General features: G+C 36.4%; 1 protein-coding gene across 1 annotated transcript; it reads right to left on the bottom strand.

The window, feature by feature from the left end:
- Positions 1-1,929: 1,929 nt before the first annotated feature.
- LOC128223173 (sodium- and chloride-dependent glycine transporter 2-like) lies at positions 1,930-21,929 on the bottom strand. Its single transcript, XM_052932468.1, has 16 exons — positions 21,792-21,929; positions 16,791-16,929; positions 13,287-13,418; positions 11,746-11,964; positions 11,110-11,164; positions 10,491-10,623; positions 9,973-10,107; positions 9,259-9,362; positions 8,723-8,847; positions 8,036-8,148; positions 7,174-7,311; positions 6,446-6,545; positions 5,843-5,958; positions 4,953-5,114; positions 3,978-4,100; positions 1,930-3,320 (listed from the first exon to the last, which is right to left on the bottom strand). Exons 1-16 carry the CDS (start codon positions 21,810-21,812, stop codon positions 3,225-3,227), a joined length of 1,911 nt encoding a protein of 636 aa, XP_052788428.1. The 5' UTR covers positions 21,813-21,929; the 3' UTR covers positions 1,930-3,224.
- Between the last annotated feature and the right edge of the window lie 588 nt (positions 21,930-22,517).

The raw sequence follows: 22,517 nt of genomic DNA, 5'->3' as shown, positions 1-22,517 counted from the left end.
GCACAAGCCGTCGTAAAGAAAAGGATGCAAACTCTAAATTAAATTTAGCGAAAATAGGTCTAAGAATGGTATATTTTGACCTAGAACACAGTTTCAAGTTACGAAATATTCTAGTTTCACTTTTTCAACAAACAATCGCTCAGCTTATACATTTAATAACGTTTCTTTTAACTCCTATAGAAATATAGGTTAAAAACCGAGAGAAGCTAACACGTATAACCCCCGGTAGGCGTATTTATATTGCGATAATAGAGATATAAACTTACTTAATATGTCAACATAGCCTTCAAACACACCAAAATACTAAAAAAAAATCGCAATTTTGTTCCGGATCCAACATGTCCGTCACCTAGGACTCCGCAAAAATGCCCTGCCCTGCCCTGCCATGCCATGCCATGCAACTTTAATCCGCTTAAATCACTCAATGTGAGAATATAGAGGAAATGGGACTGCGTTGAGGTCAGTCGCCCCCGATAGGTAACGTGTGTGAGCTGATTTCCTGCTTGCAGTATATGCGCTGAGATATGACAGGGACACCAATCAGTTGCTAACTTGAGCGACCGTTAGCCTGCAGTTCAGATTATAAACTCGTTAAAATATATATTATAATTGTAACCTTAAAGCAATATGCGTTTTTTCCGTATTCTTACTTTAACACAACAGAAACAGTTCAAATACGTCATCAATTTGATCTGCTTCATAGGAAATAACAATAACATTCGATGTCGTTATTCATAATACATGACCATTTGTTTATTTTGTGATTGCTTTTGAAACCTACCTATTTTTTTATAACTTGCGTTATGGCATCGCGAGTAGGTTACAGAAAGGACAAAAGGACGTTACGGCAAGGACAAGGTGAATCGTTACTGTGTGATCATTTCATGTCGTATGAAATCATTTCCATTCGAACATAAACATCTATTAGAGAAAAATACAACCCAATTTGTCTAAGAGCAATGTCGCAAGTAAGCAAAAACATTCATTGTCTTTAAGATATGCTACCCACAATTAAAAAAGCTAACTCTGCATTATACTTACTAATACTTAGCTTATAAGCTCTTTAATTTGACTAAAATTGGCTTAACATTACATATTTAGCTATATCTGAAGGCCAAAAACTTTATTGTTTAACATGATTTAACGACCGCAATTGTGTCTTTAGCTCAAATATAGCTGTGATTACTTTCTGACCAATCATTAAAAGCCAGGTTACTTAATTATTACCCCGTTACTTCAAGGTCATTCCGGGGAAACAATCTAATGCGTCCTCCATATTATTAATCGTTTTATTCATTCATTCATTCATTTTTTATGTTGTATCAAATTTAAGACTTAAATACTTGATTATTATAATATTTTACCGTACAAGATAATGTGAAATACGCCAATACTTGGTATGTCGAGAAGAATATATTCAGTTTAATAAAGACTGATGACATTGTACGTTAAACATGTCATAGCTACTTGATTTTGTTGTTACATCTCATTGAAATCCTTCTTCGAAAATTAGCAAAATACAAAAGACACAGATTAAAAAGTAGCTCATATACGAAATTCTTCGACATAACCATTCAAGCTGATAAAACGAAATGCGTAGTTTTCGGGGCGCTTTTTCCTCGTAATGAGCGTTTTGACATACGATATACTCATTTGGATTTATTTTAACATTACCTTGTTCAGTTTCATGTTTAGATTTGCAAGACTAAAACAGTGTATAAAGATAATCAAAGCACTGACAGTGATAGTAGATTGCGACAGAGCCATCTATAAACGGAAAACCCTTGATAATCAAAGCACTGACATTGATAGTAGATTGGGGGCAGAGCCATCTATCATCAAATGTACGACCAAGTATCGTAAATAGAAAAAAAACTGTGTACATATAAATGTTTGCACATAAATAAAACTATGCATATACGTTATGAATCCTTTTATTGAACTAAATAGTCAAAATACAGCTGTGACAGGGTTTATCTTTAACAAAAATACTTGAAAGAACTTGGAATACAATCTTAAAGGAAATCAAAATATTGAATGACCAAGACAACACATTACCTTGACAAAACAACGTAATGTATTGTACATTAGGTATACATAAAAGTATATACATGTACGATATAAAATGGCTACATATTTTATGACTGTTTTGTTCAGTATAGCACTAAGCATTTATTTATTACTCTGTGTAAAATAAAAAATAAAAGTTATGTACTGGACATTCGTCATACAGCTATGTACTGGACATTCGTGATACAGTTCTGTACTGGACATTCGTCAAACAGTTATGTACTGGACATTCGTCATACAGTTATGCACTGGAAAATCGCGATACAGTTATGTTCTGGACATTCGTGATACAGTTCTGTACTGGACATTCGTGATACAGTTATGTACTGGACATTCACCATACAGTTATGTACTGGACATTCGTCAAACAGTTATGTACTGGACATTCGTCAAACAGTTATGTACTGGACATTCGTCAAACAGTTATGTACTGGACATTCGCCATACAGTTATGTACTGGACATTCGTCAAACAGTTATGTACTGGACATTCGTCATATTAAACATGAAGAGTAGAAAATGACTACACATTTTATGACTATTTTTTCATGTATAACAATTACAATTTATACTGGTATACTACTCTGTACACAAAGAAACGCAACACAATAACAAACAACATAATAACGTGTTTACAGCTAAACTGACGAACTCAATCAATAAACGTTATCAATTTGGTATATTACATCGTTTTGAATTTAAGCTCGGGCTAGAACACAATTTCAACCCCATCATTTCAGAAATTAAATTATGTTTGCAGAAAATTTGTCGCGTTTTATGGAAAGCTACAAACCTACTTGGTTCATTAAATTTCGACCTAACAGTGAAACAAACTATCCTCTAAATATGTTTACATGTTGTTTTTTATAGAAAATTGCACTTCGTTATATTTGCACTTTATCGAAATTTGTTCAAAATTAGTCTTTTCCCCCACAAACCTTTGGTCCACACAAATTATTAACGGCATTGGCAAAGACTATTGGAACATACCGTTTCTATTTATAATCATGTCTTCTTGGTAATTTTGATAACAGTTTTTCAGTTGTTACAAATGGCTTTGAACTAACTCCCATTTCCATGTTATATATTCAGGTTGACTATACTATACTATAAAAACTTGTCCATCCAAACAGCCGTCTATTTAAACAAAATGTCTCAAAATTTTTGGAATGCATCGTTCTCTTGTCCAACAGAAGTAGTTCCGTTAGCCACATCCGCTTCTATGACAGGTCCACTTCCGTTGATAGTCTCCTGAAATGAGACAACAATGGTTGGACCACTTTATTAAAGTTTGAAGTGTACAACAAAAACGGTTTATGTATGAACACGATTGAAATATGTTAACGTACTTATTAATGCTAACATTTATAAAACAGATGTGTGTTAAAGCATCACTCTCACAGATTGAACGTTTTGACAATTTTTTTTTATTTTTTTTTGTCTTTGAACGAGCCAATTTTTGCGAAAATCCATGTAAACTAGTCAAATAAGACTGCTGACAAAAAATTAGATCGCAGATTTTTATATTTAAGTTCAAAAATTGATGTTTTATGCATTTTCTTTAAACCGTTAGAAACGGTTTAAGCCATAAAACATTAATTTTCGAACGGAAATATGAAAATCTACGATCTGATTTTTTGTCAGCAATCTTATATCGCTGGTTTGCAGATATTTTCGCAAAAAATTGCTCTTTCCAAGACAAAAAATAAAACGGTTGTAAAAATGGTATATCTGTGAGAGTGCAGCTTTAACAAATCCGAAGAATACATGCAATGCTATTTTATGACCAATTAATGCGTTATTATAATAAACCCTAAGAAGTATGAAGAGCTTCATATGAAAAATATGTATTACCAAGTGGTAACATTTTTTGCCCAACCCTCCTTGACATGTTTAACCAACTGTTACCTTCATCCCGTCTTTGCTCACTGTTATCTCGACATCAAAGTCTGGCAGCCGATATCTCTCCCCGCGGTGCTCCGGATCCGCAGGGCCCCATTTCGTTTTCGGGGAATTCAAGTCCGCCATTAGCTATGAAATATGGAAATCATGGTTTAACTAGAATTCTTATGTCAACTCGCAACAAATTTACAGTCTTCAAGGTGAAAGTAGACAATGTTTTATCAAATTGATTTTTGAAAAGTGAATATGACAATAAAAGCTTAAAGATGCACTATTACTCCCAAATAAAATTTAGCACATTTAATACAATTGTTTTAATATACCAAAAAGGATGAACAAACGTCGAAAACAATGGTTCTTATGAATGGTACCGAGATTAATATAAAAGAAATGTTCAAAAATCACGGTATTGCTACCTTATGAGACCATATGGCATAGTAGATCGTAGTAAATCTTTAAGCGATCACCAAAAATGCAAAATGGTAAAACTCATAAAAATACGCCCCTGATTTAGGAACACGTGACCTACCTTTGTGACAATTCACTGACATAACTAAGAATACATCGTTCCATTTATGGATCCTATTTGATGAATATAACTGAAGCCATTTTTTCTTTAAATGTGATAATGTTAGTAAACTCATTAAAGCTGCACTCTCACAAATTTACCGTTTTTACAAAAATTTTGCGTAAATATCTGCAAACCAATGATAAAAGATTGCTGACAAAAGATCAGATCGCAGATTTGCATATTTCCGTTCGAAAATTAATGTTATTTTTTGTCAGCAATCTTATATCATTGGTTTCCATGGATTTTCGCAAAAATTGGCTCGTTCGTAGACAAAAAATAAAAAAAGTTGTCAAAACGTACAATCTGTGAGAGTGCAGCTTTAAAGCGGATTTAAACTCTTTCTTTTAGAAAAATAATTCTCTGTCGTTTAATTGATTTATTGAAAGCATTTAATTGAACCAAACACTCACCGCTGCCCCACCCATTTTACAGAAGTAACCAATGAACCATATCGGTACAATGAGAATACACGCCCCCGCCGCCAGCCAGCCAATGGCATCGCCGAAATCCGGATAGTCGTACCCGTCAGTCACCAATGGCTCGTATTGGATGCATTTGAACACAATCACGCCCTGAAAGATCATTTTGAATGACATCAGTATCAAACTGGCTCAGAATAACACTTTTGTTACTCTAAATGATGTAATACTCATTTAATTTGATACATTCCTTTGCAATTATTAAGCAAATGCGCCCCCCCCCCCATCAGTTACTACACTGTTGACGATATGCGATGCGAATTGTTCCAGCCTCAACACGGCACACGACGGCTACAGTAAGAAGAGTGGCCTTCGGGGCCTCTCTCTGCGTTGGCCAGATCTTTTAAAAATATTATTTTTGAAAATAATGTGTAGGCCCGGGCCTAAAATGCCTAGCTACTACTTCATTAAAAAACAAAAACTGTCGTCAAAATGATAGCTTTGTTTTAAAGTAAGTTCCTTTCTACAAAAAACAATAACAATACACATCAAATGTTTCGTTTAATGTTGCCAAATTACGCAGCTATCATACATTGTGTTTATATGTCCTAGGGGTGTATCCGGCGCGTGCACCCCACTTAAATCGTGTAAATTTACTTATTGACGTCAATATTCGAGAAGTAATATGAAAATAATGCTCTTAAACGAACTTTTCATATTTTAATGACTATATATTTAATTTTGAACGCCATTTAAACTAACTCATAAAAAACATGTATTGCTCGTATTTATCCGGACTGGGGCGTACTTTCTTCCTTGCGATCCAAAAGTACACACCCAAGTACAAATCCTGAATCCGCTCCTGTTTGAGGTAAACTTACGAGTAGACAGGCGGGTGTTAGGAAACACCACATAGGTATGAAGAAAAAGAAGGCGATCTTCGTCATCTTAGTTTTGCCAAGCATCATCTCTATGTCTTTCTTGAATTTCATGACACCTGCAGCAGATGAAAAAAGAAGATAACAATTTATTTAAGAAATTCATCTTTCTTGCTGTCATGATGCGTTATTAAACCATTACCATGGAAACCACAAAGACAAGCGCAACGGCCAGAAATTTTCCGAAAAAGACCATGTTAAGAAGGCAAAATCGAAAGGAAATTATATACAGGTACATTACTACAACATGTTGAACGATATGAAAGGCGTTGAAACATATACGAATAAATCAATTTGAAGACATATGTAATACAATGGAAACTGCAGGATTCAAACAATACAGTATAAACCCTGCCCCGAGGCGCAATGTTAGGCCTAAAGGACCCGGAACGAGAGAGAGTAACGTACAAATACCTCAAACACACCAAGCATGCATCAAAAGAGTTGTATCAATAAATGAGGGGGGGGGGGTACCGCCTTAAAACGGTAGGTTGCACACATGCACCGTTTAATATTACAAGAGGATGAATAGGAGTAAAAGTTTACCATAAATGAAGATCAGTACGATGATTTCAAATATGCCCGCAAATAGAAGTGGGAAGCCACCGACATAGTTGTCTATAAGGTTGAAGAGATAGTATCCTCCCTGAAAATAGAACAGGTAAACCCATCATAGTATGATATGATGGCGAATGTCGGATTATTCAATGTGGTAAATAATATCGATTGAAACGACTCATACAAGCTCTAAAACGTCCGTAATATTTGAACAAAGATACACTGTTTAATAAAGTCGGTCAAGTCAAGTCAAGTCAAGTCAATATTTATTTATTGTCGGGTACTACATACAACAATAAAGATACGCTATGTTTAGCCTTTGACCGTCATAAGTCGGTATTATATGGAGCAATGAAAATAAATTGAAGCAGTATGTATTGGTTTATTTGATAAAGAAGTGTATAAATTAACTACCATGCGCGATAAGATGTTTGAAAAACCTGATTTCGTACCTTGTTACACGGAAACAGTCAAATTTGTACACGAAAATAGTCAAAATCGTACAATCCTGTGTAGTCACAGCTAGGTAGTCCTTTTATGAAGAAGAGGAAACATCCCGCCGCTCGAAAGCCGATGATTTTAATGCTACTCGGAAACAGTCAAATTTGTACAAACCTGTTTAGTCACAGGCAGTCCTATTATAAAGAAGAGGGGACAACGTCGCTCGAAAGCCGATGATTTTAATGCTACTCGGAAACAATAATGTTTGTACAAACCTGTGTAGTCATAGGCAGTCCTAACACAAAGAAGAGGAAACATCCCGCCGCTCGAAAGCCGATGGTTTTGAACCTTGAGGATCGAAGAGACGGGAACTCATCTATGATACTGGACAGGACTGTTTCCGTGGCTGAAAACTGGAAGCATCGACGAAATATAAGCGCAAGGAGCGGGAACTAAAATGTTATACATGTACTATTAAAAGGTTAAGAAGACAAGAAGGAATACTAGTTAAAACCAAATAGACATTTGATACAGTGGTCGAAATTAACACAAGCCCGCAAGCCATGCACTGGTTAAATGTCTTCCGGGCTTGCTCAAATTCTGAATTTTACACAGCAGGCTTGTTAAAAAATTTGATGCCAAGCAATAGCATAATAATTCTGGCTTGTTCATCCAAAAGTATAATTTCGATGACTGTTGATAGCGACAAGGTTTCACAACATTGATGTTTCGTTCGATTTACCATAGCTATTGTTCTTTAACTCACCCCTTATATTTTGCAACAATTTATTAAATTACTTAACTGTCAAAACTCCCGCTCTCATGCGAAAAAATATATTGCATCAAATCACGGACGAGTATTATATGTTAAAGTTTGAAATTTTACATAGAGGTGATAATGTTTTTGATATTTTTATTTCGAGTATTACTGAATTATATGGGAGGAAACTATTTTTTTAGCTTGCTTCTTGTTTATAACTTTAGAAAACTGCACGTTTTTACCTGGCTCTATGTTTTCGTCTTAAGACGTAGTTCATGTAGTCAATTACCCTACCATCTCTGACCATTACAAGAAGTCAATTTGGCATTGTGGAAGGCTTAGAACTTGTATTTCCCCTTAATGTACTTGCTTCATACCTGTGAACTGAATCCCAGCATGGTCATCATAAGGAAGAAGAGAACGGACCAGAGCGGGGCCACAGGCATCTGAGAAAGAGCTTCCGGGTACACCATAAACACAAGACCCGGACCTAAGGCAAGAATAGTCGGTAGTGTTGGTACATGTACGAATCTCATTTCAAAATTGTCATTTGATATTATCGGTCCACGTATTCTGTAACATCGCAATGGGTATGTATAAATGCATTAAATAAATATATACTTAAACATAAATATCTTACATTAAAAAAGAATCCATACCATAAGCATTTTTTTGTACATTTAATGTAATACTACTGTGTGCAAATGATGTAAGGGAAACGTGTTCACCATGTTTTAATGGCACGTTCACATTGTTATTTAACAAAAACCCAACAACACTTGTTTGCACCGATGGCGAAGTCATGAAACCGCCTAAACTAGAACTTTAAGACTCCAAATGGTTAACGGGGTTGCATCACCGCGCTGACATTCGTAGTGGAGCATGTCGTGGACTGTCATTCATCTTAGTTGCACACCCAAATATCTTACACTTTAGTTTCAATGCAGTCTAGCGGTTCTTTCACGTGAAATTATAAATAAATTCTGAGTCTAGGTCGCAAACTCAGACTGAGGACGTTGGTGAATACGGACCCGAGTCTATAAACCATTGACAATATACCATACCGCTTGCGACTACGTTGGCGACGTCCGTGTTTTTCTGGTGTGCCATGAACCCCAACACGGAAAATATTACGAAACCTGCGTAGAAGCTCGTCCCACAGTTTACGATTGGAACTATCAATGAGTCTCTGAAATATAAATAATAAATAATAAATATGTTCAACGGCTTCTCAGGAACTGTAAGAGAGGTTGAGGAAAACTACATTTACATGTTTTCAATACGAGCATCTCGGCCATTTTACTACGATAACAACCTCGGATATGAATGAATGGTCTACAATGTCAGAATTCTTTACATTTAATACGCTGCAAGCAGATCGCGTAGAATTTTTAATTTAGTGGTTACGCATAAGGACTTAACTCTTAGAATCTTCATGACTTATTCCCTTTTACCCTTCATTGAGAATCAATTTGAAATATTTAAGTTATAAAAAATACTACAATAAATTAACTTTATTAACACAATTATCATGGGCGAATTTGGAAATAACGTTCACTCAAAATAATAACACTACGCGAAAATGATGCAATCCATATACCTTAAAGTGTTTGTTTTGAAGTTGCTAAAACTGGACATGGCTATAAGGCCACCCTGGCAAATACCAAGAGAGTAGAAGATCTGCACTGCCGCATCGCTCCATACCTGAAACATTTACAATGTTTTTCTGGTCCGGACCGAAAAATCTGTCCCTCGGGCATGCTGCGTGGCCGGTAACTCGGCAAGCCTCGTTACCGGCTTACGCGCGTGCCCTCGACATAACATAGTTCGATATAACGAGTTTCGAAAGTATCTCATTTATCTTTTAAATCAAATAAAATGGAAACTACATGGACGAGCTCATGGTAGGCCTCATGTAACCCAATATCATGTATATAGCAATTAGAATCAAGGACTAACAAACACTGTACTAGAGCTTCGTTTGCATTTTTGTGTAGGCCAATGACAATCGACATTTTTTCTTTTTTTATTAATACTAGTATATCACTTCGATCGATTCTGACGAATGCACCAACAAACACCAAAAATGCTGTCTAAGAGTACAATTTTGACGAGGAGAGGGCTTCCCCGGCCTAACATGTACACAATCAACACCATAAGACAACATGCACATAACGCAAATATCAAAATATCGTTCTTAGTACATTGTATATGCTGGGTTAACCGCCTTTACACAGCCGGTCAAAGAACTTGGGGTTTAACGGATTTACAAGCGTTCAACATCAAACACAATAAAACACAAGACTATACTCACAGCTGCTTCTGAGAGTTTGGTTATGTTTGGTTTGAGGTAGAAGTCAATGCCTTCGCTGTGTCCCTCCAGTGTCAGACCGCGGACCAGTAGAATGGTCAACAGGATGTACGGGAAAATTGCCGCGACGTACATCACCTGCGATGACAAATAGTAAGAAGTATGAGGAACAGAACAATATATTCAAGTGTACAGTAAACATTAATTTTAAGGTGTAGTATCAGTAGTGGTGCGAAGGGACTATACAGGAACAATTCCGCGGAATACATCAACGCATAGTGAACACGATTTTATTAACTGTTCGACGAGTACACTTTGCCTAGGTCATCTGCAAACAGTAGTATAGGCGTAAGGCAGCCACGCCACTGGATGGCGTGTGTTCATACAATGAACTGTTAAACAGTCAACTGTTTAACATCGGCCAACTGTTTTACAAACAAAGGCAAACAATATTTTCTTGTCCGCTTGTGATTACTTCTTATGTTAGATTTATTTCGAACAGTTTTAATCTGCTATTGCACCTTTCCGAGCGTCTCAACTCCTTTCGTGAGGACGAGGAAGATGATGGTCCAGGCAAGAAGGTTACACAGACTGACATCCCAGAGTAGTTCGCCTGGCTCGTCCAGCCCGCCCGTTCGCCGTAGTACTTTGTGGCTGAAATAAGAGGGACGAAAACTATCAACAGTAAGTCTCCAGGCTCGTCCAGCCGAGTAGTTCTCCTAGCTCGTCCAGCCCGCCCGTTCGCCGTAGTACTTTGTGGCTGAAATAAGAGACGAAAACTATCAACAGTAGTTCTCCTGGCTCGTCCAGCCCGCCTGTTCGCCGTAGTACTTTGTGGCTGAAAACAGATAGACGAAAACTATCAACAGTAGTTCTCCTGGCTCGTCCAGCCCGCCTGTTCGCCGTAGTACTTTGTGGCTGAAATAAGAGAGACGAAAACTGTCAACATTAAAAGGGAAAACAATAGATATAAATAATATATTTGGTATGATATTGTTATATGGACATGTTTCACCTAGCTTCTATGTACGCCGTAATACATTGACATTGTACTTTGCTAATGAAATATTAACGGCATTTCCAACGTCATAATTTATTTTGACGTATTAGACAGTCATCATTAACGACGTCAATACTTACATGAAAAACTCTTCACTCGGCGATGTAGTTTGATTTTTTGTGATCGTCATGTTTTCTGAAATGTAGGTACTTCTATTGCATGACTTGTGCATGTGTATTTGTTTAATTTATTCTTAAAAACGTTTGTCATCTCCAGTTATTTTTTCTGTTTGTTTAAGTAGATTGAAAAAGTAATCTAAGCCAAGTGTTTTCATGAAGCTTTAATGTGCTTAATCATGAAGGATAAACGATGAGATGAAGTAAACTAGAAAGGACTCTGTTTCATAAAGTAAATAATGTAAAACTAATATTGGTTCTAAATGAAGGTGTGGATACTGAAGCAAATGGTTTAATGGTAATACGCCGATATTCTGTTGTTGTTTTTTCAGACTATATGTACATACATAACAATGTCAGCGAAAACGTTTCTAGTAGGATTGTGCGAGGTTGGGTGATGACAGCTGAATTATTTTGCTAAAGAGTGTCCTTTATTTGCAGGCAATCAGCTTTAAGTGAATACATGTAAACTTAAAAAACATCCCTTATTAAATTCTACACAACGTTCTTATTCTATTCAATCAGATTACTTGTAAAAACTCTTTAAATTTCTTGAACACTTGTTTTCACTGAACGTCACATTCAAATAGGAAAACCAACCACAAGCTGTAGCAAGCCGGGAGTCATTGTGCCAAGGGATGCTACTCGAACTGTTCATGGTCGAATCTCGGCAGAGGCACGTGTTCCAATCATTTTCGCAGTCGGCCCAGGGCAGATTTGCCGTCATAGAGGCGAAGAAGAAGTAAATGCAATAAGAAACGATGACGTTGTAGTAGATGATGATGCAGGTCGTAATGAGAACTACACTCATGCCAACACCTACAACACAAGCATGTACATATATGTGGCAAATATGGACATGTCACAATTACATCAATTCGGATGTGGTTACTCAGTATTACATGTATTTCTTTCTTTTGTTTTGTTAAGAAACGTTACTTCGTTCAATGTATAGTGCAACCATTTGAAAGTTGAACTTTCTTCCAATATATGGTGTTGGGATTGTGAAACTCTAGAAATTAGTGTTGTTTAGATTGCAAATTGGTCAATTGACTATTGAATATATAGAAAAAATATTTATTGGTATCTAACCGTAAGCATCTTCTTACTCATTTCATTATATATTTTTACTGAGTAAACATTTTTTTTTCTTCTTTTTTTGCGAAGCTTGACAACCCTTGTATTCATTCAAAATAATCACAGACGAAAAATATGTATATACATTGTTTACATGTCGTTTGTAGAAACTACATATGAAAAGTATCTTTAATACATTTCACAAAATCATTCAAAAAACGAAATGACACGTTTTTGTCTGAATAATGACTTTGGAGAACAATTAGATCGTAGTACAAATAATTTAAGATATTAACATAAACTGATCTTCGTTCACTTACAAAATATGTCTTATAGATACAGCACGCTATTTGGCTAAAAACAATATTTACAGCATTATACTCTTTTTGGTCTAGTTTATATCCCTTGACAGTATATTAAATGTGTTTAAAAGTTCTGTTAAAACCACATTTTTTGAACACGTCATTAATATAGTTAAAAAACCCAGTCAGGTAGGGACAATGTATGAAAAATTGTTCGTAATCTTCTACTCCATTACAACTGAGTAAACATTGTATAAATGGGAATATTTACTTTGACGGTTGATGCCAAACTCATATGAACAATGAAACATTGATTTACCTCAGTTACTATGGATTAATTCAGCACTTGTTGTATATTTGTATTCACATTTTCAACTTGTTTAGATATTTTGAAATTACAAAATCTAAGAATTGAGGTATTTGTACAATATTTAAAATTTGTTTTATGAATTTGTCTTGAAATTTGCATTTAAGCAAGAAATGCAATGTTGTGTTATGATACTTATTTTAGAGTTAGCTTCTTTGTTTAGGACCAGTGTCATAAACCTATGTCAAAACAAATTTGAGGTGCGCTAACTGTTCAAAACAAGACGATGAATGTGAAGTTAGGTCCTAATCAATAAAGAGCTAAATACTCAGAAGAAAGCTAAATACTGGCCTATAAATTGTTGTCCTACCTTCACGTATTCCATCATGAACATAATATATATATATGCAAACATGAAGTATCTGAAGGGGTTATATAAATACAAAGACATGTACCTTTCATTGCGGGGTTCACCCTCCAGATCTTGAGAGGTCCGAGACTGGCGAACTGGCCAAAGTTCAGCTCCATGAAGAACAGAGGCACGCCCAGCATGGCCAGACAGATGAAATATGGCACCAGGAAAGCACCTGGCAAAGAAAAAAGATAGTATAATGGGATAATTTTACGATATGGCCATAGGAAAGTAACACTGTCGCAAAACTGAGGATCACGATTAAAGTAACTCGCTCATGGTTTGTAAAATGCCATTTTTAAATTACGAAAATAAGTGTAGTAAATCATAAGGAGTGTTAAAACAAAAATACCAAAAGCTGGAACCCTTCAGCAAATGTAGATATTTGCTCAAATATCGTCTTTGAAGGCCACAATTTTCATTAGCAATGCTAACGCGATTGAAAAAATAATTACAGCTGTGGTGTTGCGTGATTGGTTGAATGAATGCGTGATCACGTGATGTTATCAATGTATCCTTAAGATTAAATATCCTGCGCTTTTGGTAAAGTTCCGGTGGCCGTGTGTACTAGCCGACTGTTTTCTAAGTTTTTCTTGACTTTAACGGCGTGGGTTCGAACTGCACTGAGCGAATTACTTTAAGGCAAGGGTGTGTTTTTTTCAATCTTCGTTGTACGGGAGCGCTGCAAATATTGCCTAACCCAAATTCACTTTATAACATGCAGTACTGACTTCAAAACCACATGTTTTTGCCAAAATATAAAAAAATGAATTTTTTTTATATATTTTATTTAAATTTTTATTTCCGATGATTCTCCATTTAAAGCGAAAAAATCCCCACTCCTTTCGTTCATGTCCGAGAAAATTCACGTACAACGAAAAATAAAGAAAAACGCTGGTCCAATCAATTGTAATGCGGCCATCTTATCTACGATCAAGACTATCAGATAAATATTGGGTTAATGTCAGAAATTTAAATTGAATTTCTAATTAAATCAAATTTAACTTTACAAACGGACAAACGAAGCTACACGGTAACAACTGAGAGGTATGGACTCGAAAAAGCGATCATACTGTCAAATGATTAGATTTGAGAATTGTAAACCACCTTAAAATTGCATAAAATACTGAATAATTGAAGTAATACTAGTTCAGATCATTGTCTTTTTTCCCTATTGTAACCACTAGTCCTACTTCTGTACTTATTATCGTTGCTTCCCTGCACGTGAATCATCTAACCTTCAATGATTCATTGCACTTGTCATTTTGATAAAATTCATATTCGGAGTGTATTTTTCATTTGTCTTAATTAAAAATACATTTGAAGTAAATTTATCCTTTTTCCATTCATTGTGTTTCAAATCCTAGCGACCATCGATCTACGTTGATAAGACGGCGCCAATGTTCTTCAATATGATCATTTCGTTCTAACAGATGCCACCAATAAAGTATGTACACTATGACCCAAATGTTCTACATTAAGACACTCATTGTTCTAAAATACGGCCCCAATGATCTACAAGATGGTCCCAATCTTCTACAAGAAGGCACACAATGTTTCCAAAATGCCCCAATAATTTACAAGATGTTCTACGACATGACTCAAATGTTGTACAAGATGGCCCCAATGTTCATCTAGATTGCTCCAGTAATCTACAAGATGACTCAAATGTTCTACAAGATGGTCCCAATGTTCATCTAGATTGCCCCAGTAATCTACAAGATGACTCAAATGTTCTACAAGATGGTCCCAATGTTCTACAAGATGAACCAAATGTTCTACAAGATGACCCCACTGTTCTACAAGATGACCCCACTGTTCTACAAGATGACCCAGAAGTTCTACAAGATGGCACACTGTTCTACAAGATGACCCTACTGTTCTACATGATGCCTCCGATGTAATACAATATGGCCCCAATGTTCTACAAGATGACCCCAATATTACAATATGGCCCAAATAATCTACAAGATGGCCCCACTGGAATACAATATGGCCCAAATGTTCTACATGATGGGGCCATATTGATACAAGATGGCCACAATGTTTTCCAATATTGCCACAATGTTCTACAATAAGGCCCCAATGTTCAACAAGATGACCCCAATTTTCTACAAGATGACCCCAAGGTGGTACAAGATGGCCCCAATGTTCTACAAGATGGCCCCAATGTTCTACAAGATGACCCTGATGTTCTACAAGATGACTCCAATGTTCTGTAAGGCGGCCCCAATGTTCTATTAGATGGTCCCAATGTTCTACAAGATGACCCCAATGTTCTACACGATGACCCCAATGCTCTACAAGATGGTCCCAGTGTTGTAAAAGATGACCACAAGGTTCTACAAGATGATCCCAATGTTCTACAAGATGGCCCCAATGTTGTATAAGGCGGCCCAAATGTTCTACAAGATGACCCCAATGTTCTATAAGATGGCCTTAATGTTCTACAAGATGGCCCTAATGTTCTACAAGATGACCACAATGTATTACAAGATGGTCCTTATGTTCTACAAGATGGCCCTGATGTTCTACAAGATGGCCCTAATGTTCTACAAGATGACCACAATGTTCTACAAGATGGCCCTAATGTTCTACAAGATGGCCCTAATGTTCTACAAGATGGCCACAATGTTCTACAAGATGACCACAATGTTCTACAAGATGGCCCTAATGTTCTACAAGATGACCACAATGTTCTACAAGATGGCCCTAATGTTCTACAAGATGGCCCTAATGTTCTACAAGATGACCACAATGTTCTACAAGATGACCACAATGTTCTACAAGATGGCCCTAATGTTCTACAAGATGACCACAATGTTCTACAAGATGGCCCTAATGTTCTACAAGATGGCCCTAATGTTCTACAAGATGACCACAATGTTCTACAAGATGCCCCAATATTCTACAAGATGGGTCTAATGTTCTATAAGATGACCACAATCTTCTACAAGATGCCCCAATATTCTACAAGATGGGTCTAATGTTCTATAAGATGACCACAATGTTCTACAAGATGGCCCTAATGTTCTACAAGGTTACTCCAGTGTTCTACAAGATGATCGCAGTGTATTACAGCATGTTTCCAACATCGACAAGATGGCCCCCAATGATTTAAAAGATGGCCCAATGTTCTACAAAATAGCCCAATGTTCTAGAAGATGCCCCAGTGTTAACCAAGATGGCGCCAATGTTTTACAAGAAGGTTCTAATGTTCTACAAGATGGACTCGGTGTTTTAAAGATGGCCCTAATGTTGTACAAGAGGTTCTACGGGTATTGGAAGGTGTTTGGAATCAGTGATTACTTTAGCGACCTTACATAATACATGTATTAGTCCAACTTGTATCCGATAAAAAGGGTCAATTCAAGATGGTTCGATTCCCTACGGGGCGTTTGGTTTGTCGTCACTTAACAACACGAGTTTTTCCAACGCACTATATCGCCTTACATCGAGTGTTTTAACAAGTTCTTTTACACTCATTACAAAATACTGAAGTTCAAAAGCTCGAATGTACTAGTATATGGCCACTGCTCAATGTTACCTCCCCCGTTCCGGAAGCAGAGGTAGGGGAATCTCCAGACATTTCCAAGCCCCACCGCGAACCCAATCATGGTGAGAATGAACTCGATCTGGTTTCCCCAGGATCCCCGTTTAGCCAGGGCCTGTTCGCCGTCATCGCTCTGCAGTTGTAAAATAAGTTAGCGTTATTCAATATGCCTTAAAGTATATGTATGGTAGCTGACATCAGGCCATTTCGTGTTTTCGAATTTTTAGCGACGAAGAAGCGAAAATGTGAAAGCGCTTAATGATACACATTGTGAAAGAAATCAGCCAACATCGATCTGCAGTTTTAAAATAAAAGGGCTTTAGTGTATAGAAGGCTATGCCCAATGTCGAGGTTGCCTTTTGCCATCCTCTCTCTGAAATAGTAAGGGTTTAGATGATATTCATTTATTTAAGTCTCAATTAATACTTTAAACATATACTAGTTTAAGCCCCACTAATAAGCAAACCGAACCATGGTGAACATATGATTGATCCCGACCAGCCGAAGCCTGCAACAGTAGAATAAAGCAACTCGGTACCCTAGTACTGGTGAACCCACTTCCGATCTTGGAGGCCTTGTTTTTCGCTTGGGCACCTAGGCCTACAAAAAAAATACATTTGGTTCGGGTAACCCGAGCCTACCTACGGAATAGGCGCCGACCCTACCGTTTTTATAGTCGATTTGAAAAAAAAAAATGCTTTTCAATATGTAGTTTAAAACCTTAAATGCATATACAGAAGATAACTTAAACACCTTTTCCAATGATGAAAATAACATTCTAATATAAAGCCTTATTAAAAAAAAGCCTACCTACCCTACCTATTTTTGAAAAGGATGTTACCCTAACCAAACAATTTATTTTTTAGGCCCTATCTTGTGCCTCCAAACAGGGTTATATTTGATTTTTTGACTCCTGAGCTTGTCCCTAATTTTTTTATTGTGTATTGGTTTTGTTTCCGAGGTAAGTCACACATTTATTTGCATGCACCACTTTACAGCGTTACAATTTAAAGTAAGTCTAAACCACGTTCCTATGAAAGTAATTTTACGGGGATTAGGAAGATTCATTTTCAGCTCCGATTATCAACTTAAACAAAGTATTGATGGTTAAAAGCGGCGTTTTTAGTTTGTAATTTGAACTCTTTTTATCTCTTTCGGAATGGCCACAAGCTTCAGGAACATATTACTTATTGTGTATGTTTCATTCGGAGTATGTGGTTTAAATATCCAAAACGGAAAACAAATGTAAATTGCAATATTTAAGCTTCCTATTATTTTCTCTTAGCATAGGTATTAAACACCAATGTTTTATTTCTTTAAATACAAAAATACCAATTTTATATTTAGGGAATACGTGTTAAAGTTTAATGCCCAAACATCATTTGTGATGATAATCATAATTGATTTGGTAGGAATACAGGAACCCCGATTTACCATGCCCTTATTGTCGACGGGAGTTACAATGAGATCGCCTATCGGCCTCCACTAAATACCTCGGTTAATCGTAAAGAAATGCAGTTTTAACGTCATGATTCGGTTCCCCGCCGGGTGAAAACACGGATTTATAAGTTACGGGGTTAGTAGATGACCCGATATGGGATAAACGGGGCAAAGGAAACCATATCGGGTGAGAGCGAAACATTTATGTTGGAGGCGTGATATAATCTTATTCTGGTCCCAATTTCTCGATACATCCCCGAAAGTCCCTTAAAACAGGATTAAGCTTAGCCCACTATATTGGTTTGGTTCAATTTGTGTAATATTTAAATTCTTACATTTTAAATAGCTTTTGCGCTTTAAATGAAAATTAAGTTTATGATACGATACATAAACTTTTATTTTGCAAAATCAAGATAAAGTTAGAACGTTGGCAAAATGAAATAAGTTACTTAAGCTTGTTACGCTTATGAACTTTCGAGATATTAGAGCCAGACCTATAAAACATATTGTATACAATCTTAATGACAAACGACTAACGGTTAATTTACGTGATCTGTGTAAATGGAACATAAGGTAGGCGGAACAAGACAGAGGCAGATACCCGTGGTAACACACTTGACTGTCAATCCAAGGATCGCAGGTTCGATTCCCCGACGCACCACTAAAATACTAATAGTCTTCCGGGAGGGACGTTAAATGGGGGTTCCGTGTGACAGTGCTATACACTGGTGCACGTTTAAGCACCAGGGAAGCTCTAACCAGGGTTACATTCCATCTGTGGACTATTCTCAAAAGACCTAATATGACTAACCATCATATCGGAGCACTCGTCAAATAGGCCTTGCACGAGTGCAAGTATAAATTACCTAACACACCCACAGAGATGGCGACAACCAAAACAAATGCAAACACATACTAAAGATATCGTTTATCAAAATATGGTGGGGTTCACATCTCGTGGGTACTTGTCACCTCAGAAGACCTTGGGTCTGGCAAGTTTAAGCTATGCTAATTGGCAATACCTACTTCTCCCGTATCAGAGTCCAGTCCTCCTTCACACTCACGGAATGTGACATACATTTCCGTCGGAGGAAAAACTTAAACATGATATACAAAAAAAAACCTTCTCGTTTTTGTAATGTTATGAAGACTTTATAGGAAATTAAGAAGACGACAATAACGCACTCGGTCGCCTTCTAAGTGATTTGTTTTACTTTTTATGCAATTAAAGCTACCTGTTCACAGCTGAAAAATTGATAAACATGAACTAGTTAACGGAGTCCAATTACAGCCATCGCGACCCCGCCACGCCTTTTGAAAATGTCCAAGTAAAAACGTGATATTTGTTTGCTTAAAAGTTGATTTACTGTTTCAATTTTTACAGTACTTTATACAGTAAAACCACTAGGTACACATAGTCAATGAAAACAACGATGCGCCGGTGCAACAATCAAGATCGCGTGTTTTTCTCGATACAGACTTATCCAAATAAGTTCACTAAAGAAAATGTCAAATTTTGCATTTTTTATCTATTTTCAAGTGAAAAAACAAGAGCTTTCCTGTAGAAAGTAATTAAAATGTGAAAGAGAAAAAGATGTAACAAGCAAATGTCGCGTTTTTTTCTTGGGCAATTATTAAGGCGAGGTGAAGGGTCTCAATGACCCTTATAGGATTCCGCAGTATTTTCTTATGCTTTTTGTATTTTTAACATATACTTGGCTCATTTGTTGATATCGTTTTCAAGACATCACTCAGAGCGTTTTTGTTGGTAATAAACTAGTTTGGGTTTATATCAGTTACACGAACTGTGTATTTTTTGTTACAGTTTCAAATAAAACGATAACCACTTTTATCGTTTATTTTACAATAACCGAAACTGGTTTTTGAAACTATCGAAACCACCTCCGGAGGGGGCTTTGTCGGTTCGTTCCATTTGGTGTTGAAACTGTACATAAAACCATGTATTCATTACTTCAAGGAAGACTTTTGAAACAGGTTTCCAAAACGCTAAAACCCTTGAAACCAAATCTGAAACATGTTTGGTATCAACAAAACAGTTTTCCTTCCTAGCATTCCATAATAGCACTTTATTTTCATAATAAACATACTAATTCCATAATTGCATGTTCGGTCACCGTGAAGATATTTTAACATAATAGTGGTTGCTTAGGCGAATTTGTTCTTCTCAATGAGTAGAATCATCACTATTTTGAAAATAGATAAGATAACAGTGTATATACATCATCACAATGGTAATCGCTTGAAGAATAGCACTGACCAGTAACGGTAACCTAGGTCACACATTCTGGTCATTTAGAAGAAGATTAGTTTTAAGCTAGGCGTTCCTGTAAGAACTGTGACTGTATCCTGGGATACGAAATGTTGATAGCCACATTGTTTGAGAAGTGATGCGTTAATAGGACTATTGTCAAATCACAGTTATCACTATGAGTTTATTTAAACAGGGTTGGAATCCATAATATTCCAGTTGCATATACTGTATTCCACATGCCCCCTGCACGGTTCCGGAGTCGTAACTTAGAGGCACAACCTTTTGACATTCGCTTCTCCCTCAGAACCGGAAATTCATATTAAAATTGTTGAAAAATCATGGGTATTTGGCGGTCCCCCCCCCTCCTCCCCCCAAAAAAAAAATAAAATCTAGAGTGAAATGGTGCATTTTGAGCGTATTTTATTACATTTTGTTTTCCCATTTGACATGAAAAGTGAATTAAGAGGGAGGCGCGAATCGTCTTTGGACTTCAGGCCAATTACAGGTCAAACTGGAACCATTCTCTGATTATGGTGCACGTCGGAAAATCATCAGTATTTATGATTTATTCTGGCATGAAATATAACAAGAATTAGGTACGTATGTACACATAATAGGACATTCCTATCAGAAAGACATGTATTGCAAATAATGCAAGATTTCAAGGTGCAAGTGTTTACAATGCGCATTACACTGATTAGATAAAAGTCATATAGCCCAAACAAAAAACGAAGAGTATTATGAAGTATCTCCATTACGAAATACATGAATTGAAACTTTGACCGAAATTTGTATTTTGTAAGAAAAAAATATATATGCGTTTCAGATGTAGCTGTTCAGAAATACGTTTATAAAAAAAAACGTTCACAGCCACACATATGCAATATAAATTGAATCTCTAGACATAATTTTGAACTTGTGCAGCAGGTAACTTTGCTGCAATATTTTATAAAGTCTAATTCCTGTGTGGACATAACACTTAACATAAGTCAGAATTTAACTGAAACGGAACTGTAGAAAACATTAAAATGAACAAGAAGACGATTTAAAGAAGGCATCACTAGTGTGGTAATGAATAATTTCGTAACATTATTGGTGTAACCTCCAACCAACCCTCATACTCCACATTTTTTAGATGAAAACTTTACACCATTCTGACAAATTAATGTATTAAAACTTGACCATTGTCCATAATGGAATACTTGGAATTTTTACCCGTAGACGAAACTCGCTGACCACTACATAAACGTAAATAAAAGAAAGGTGCCAAAAGAACATCCTACCTTTTCTGTTTGTTCGCCCATTCCTTGATCAAACTGCCTTCACTTATCAATTTGCAAATAAAAGCGACTATCCTCACACTATGGGTACAGTTCACAAGTAATTCACCAACGCAATGACTACCCAAAAGGACCTGACAGTGTTGCCCTAATAATATGTACTGATAAGGGGTAGTATACAATAAATGGACCCAAAACTTATTTGCTCAAGATGAAAATTGCGGTCAAAAGAAAAAAAAATGTACTATTAAAAGATAGGGCAGTTATTATCATTCATTATATGCTTTCCTATAGTTTATAGAGCTTTATAAGTGAAATAAAAATGATATTTCATTGTTTCAAACAGTGAAATAACATTTTGATATTTTTCATTTTTTTTGTTTTTACTTTTTGCCCGCTTTCAATTCTGCACAGGGCTGGGAGACAAAAAAAATCAACGACGCCATTTCCGAAGTTACAAAATCGGTAAATAGAGGATTATTGTTTGTTTCAGTGTAAGATCGCAATATAGTTCATCACGCGAACACCAGAAGTAAATATAGTTTTTTGTGATTACTCGGTAAAATGATCTTACACTGAAGCAAACGATTATCCTATATTTTCCGAATTAGTCCCATGTAAACCTCATTGACATTTGGGGAAGACAGATGTGGAAAACTTTACAATTGTTTTTGGCATATACTTAAATGCACGAATGGTATCTTAATATGTATTCACCAGATGTATTGT

This window comes from Mya arenaria, chromosome 17 (genome assembly GCF_026914265.1).
Source record: "Mya arenaria isolate MELC-2E11 chromosome 17, ASM2691426v1".
NCBI classification, from domain to species: Eukaryota; Metazoa; Mollusca; class Bivalvia; order Myida; family Myidae; genus Mya; species Mya arenaria.
Note: the sequence above shows the minus strand (reverse complement) of the source record. Positions and strands in the feature narration are given on the sequence as shown.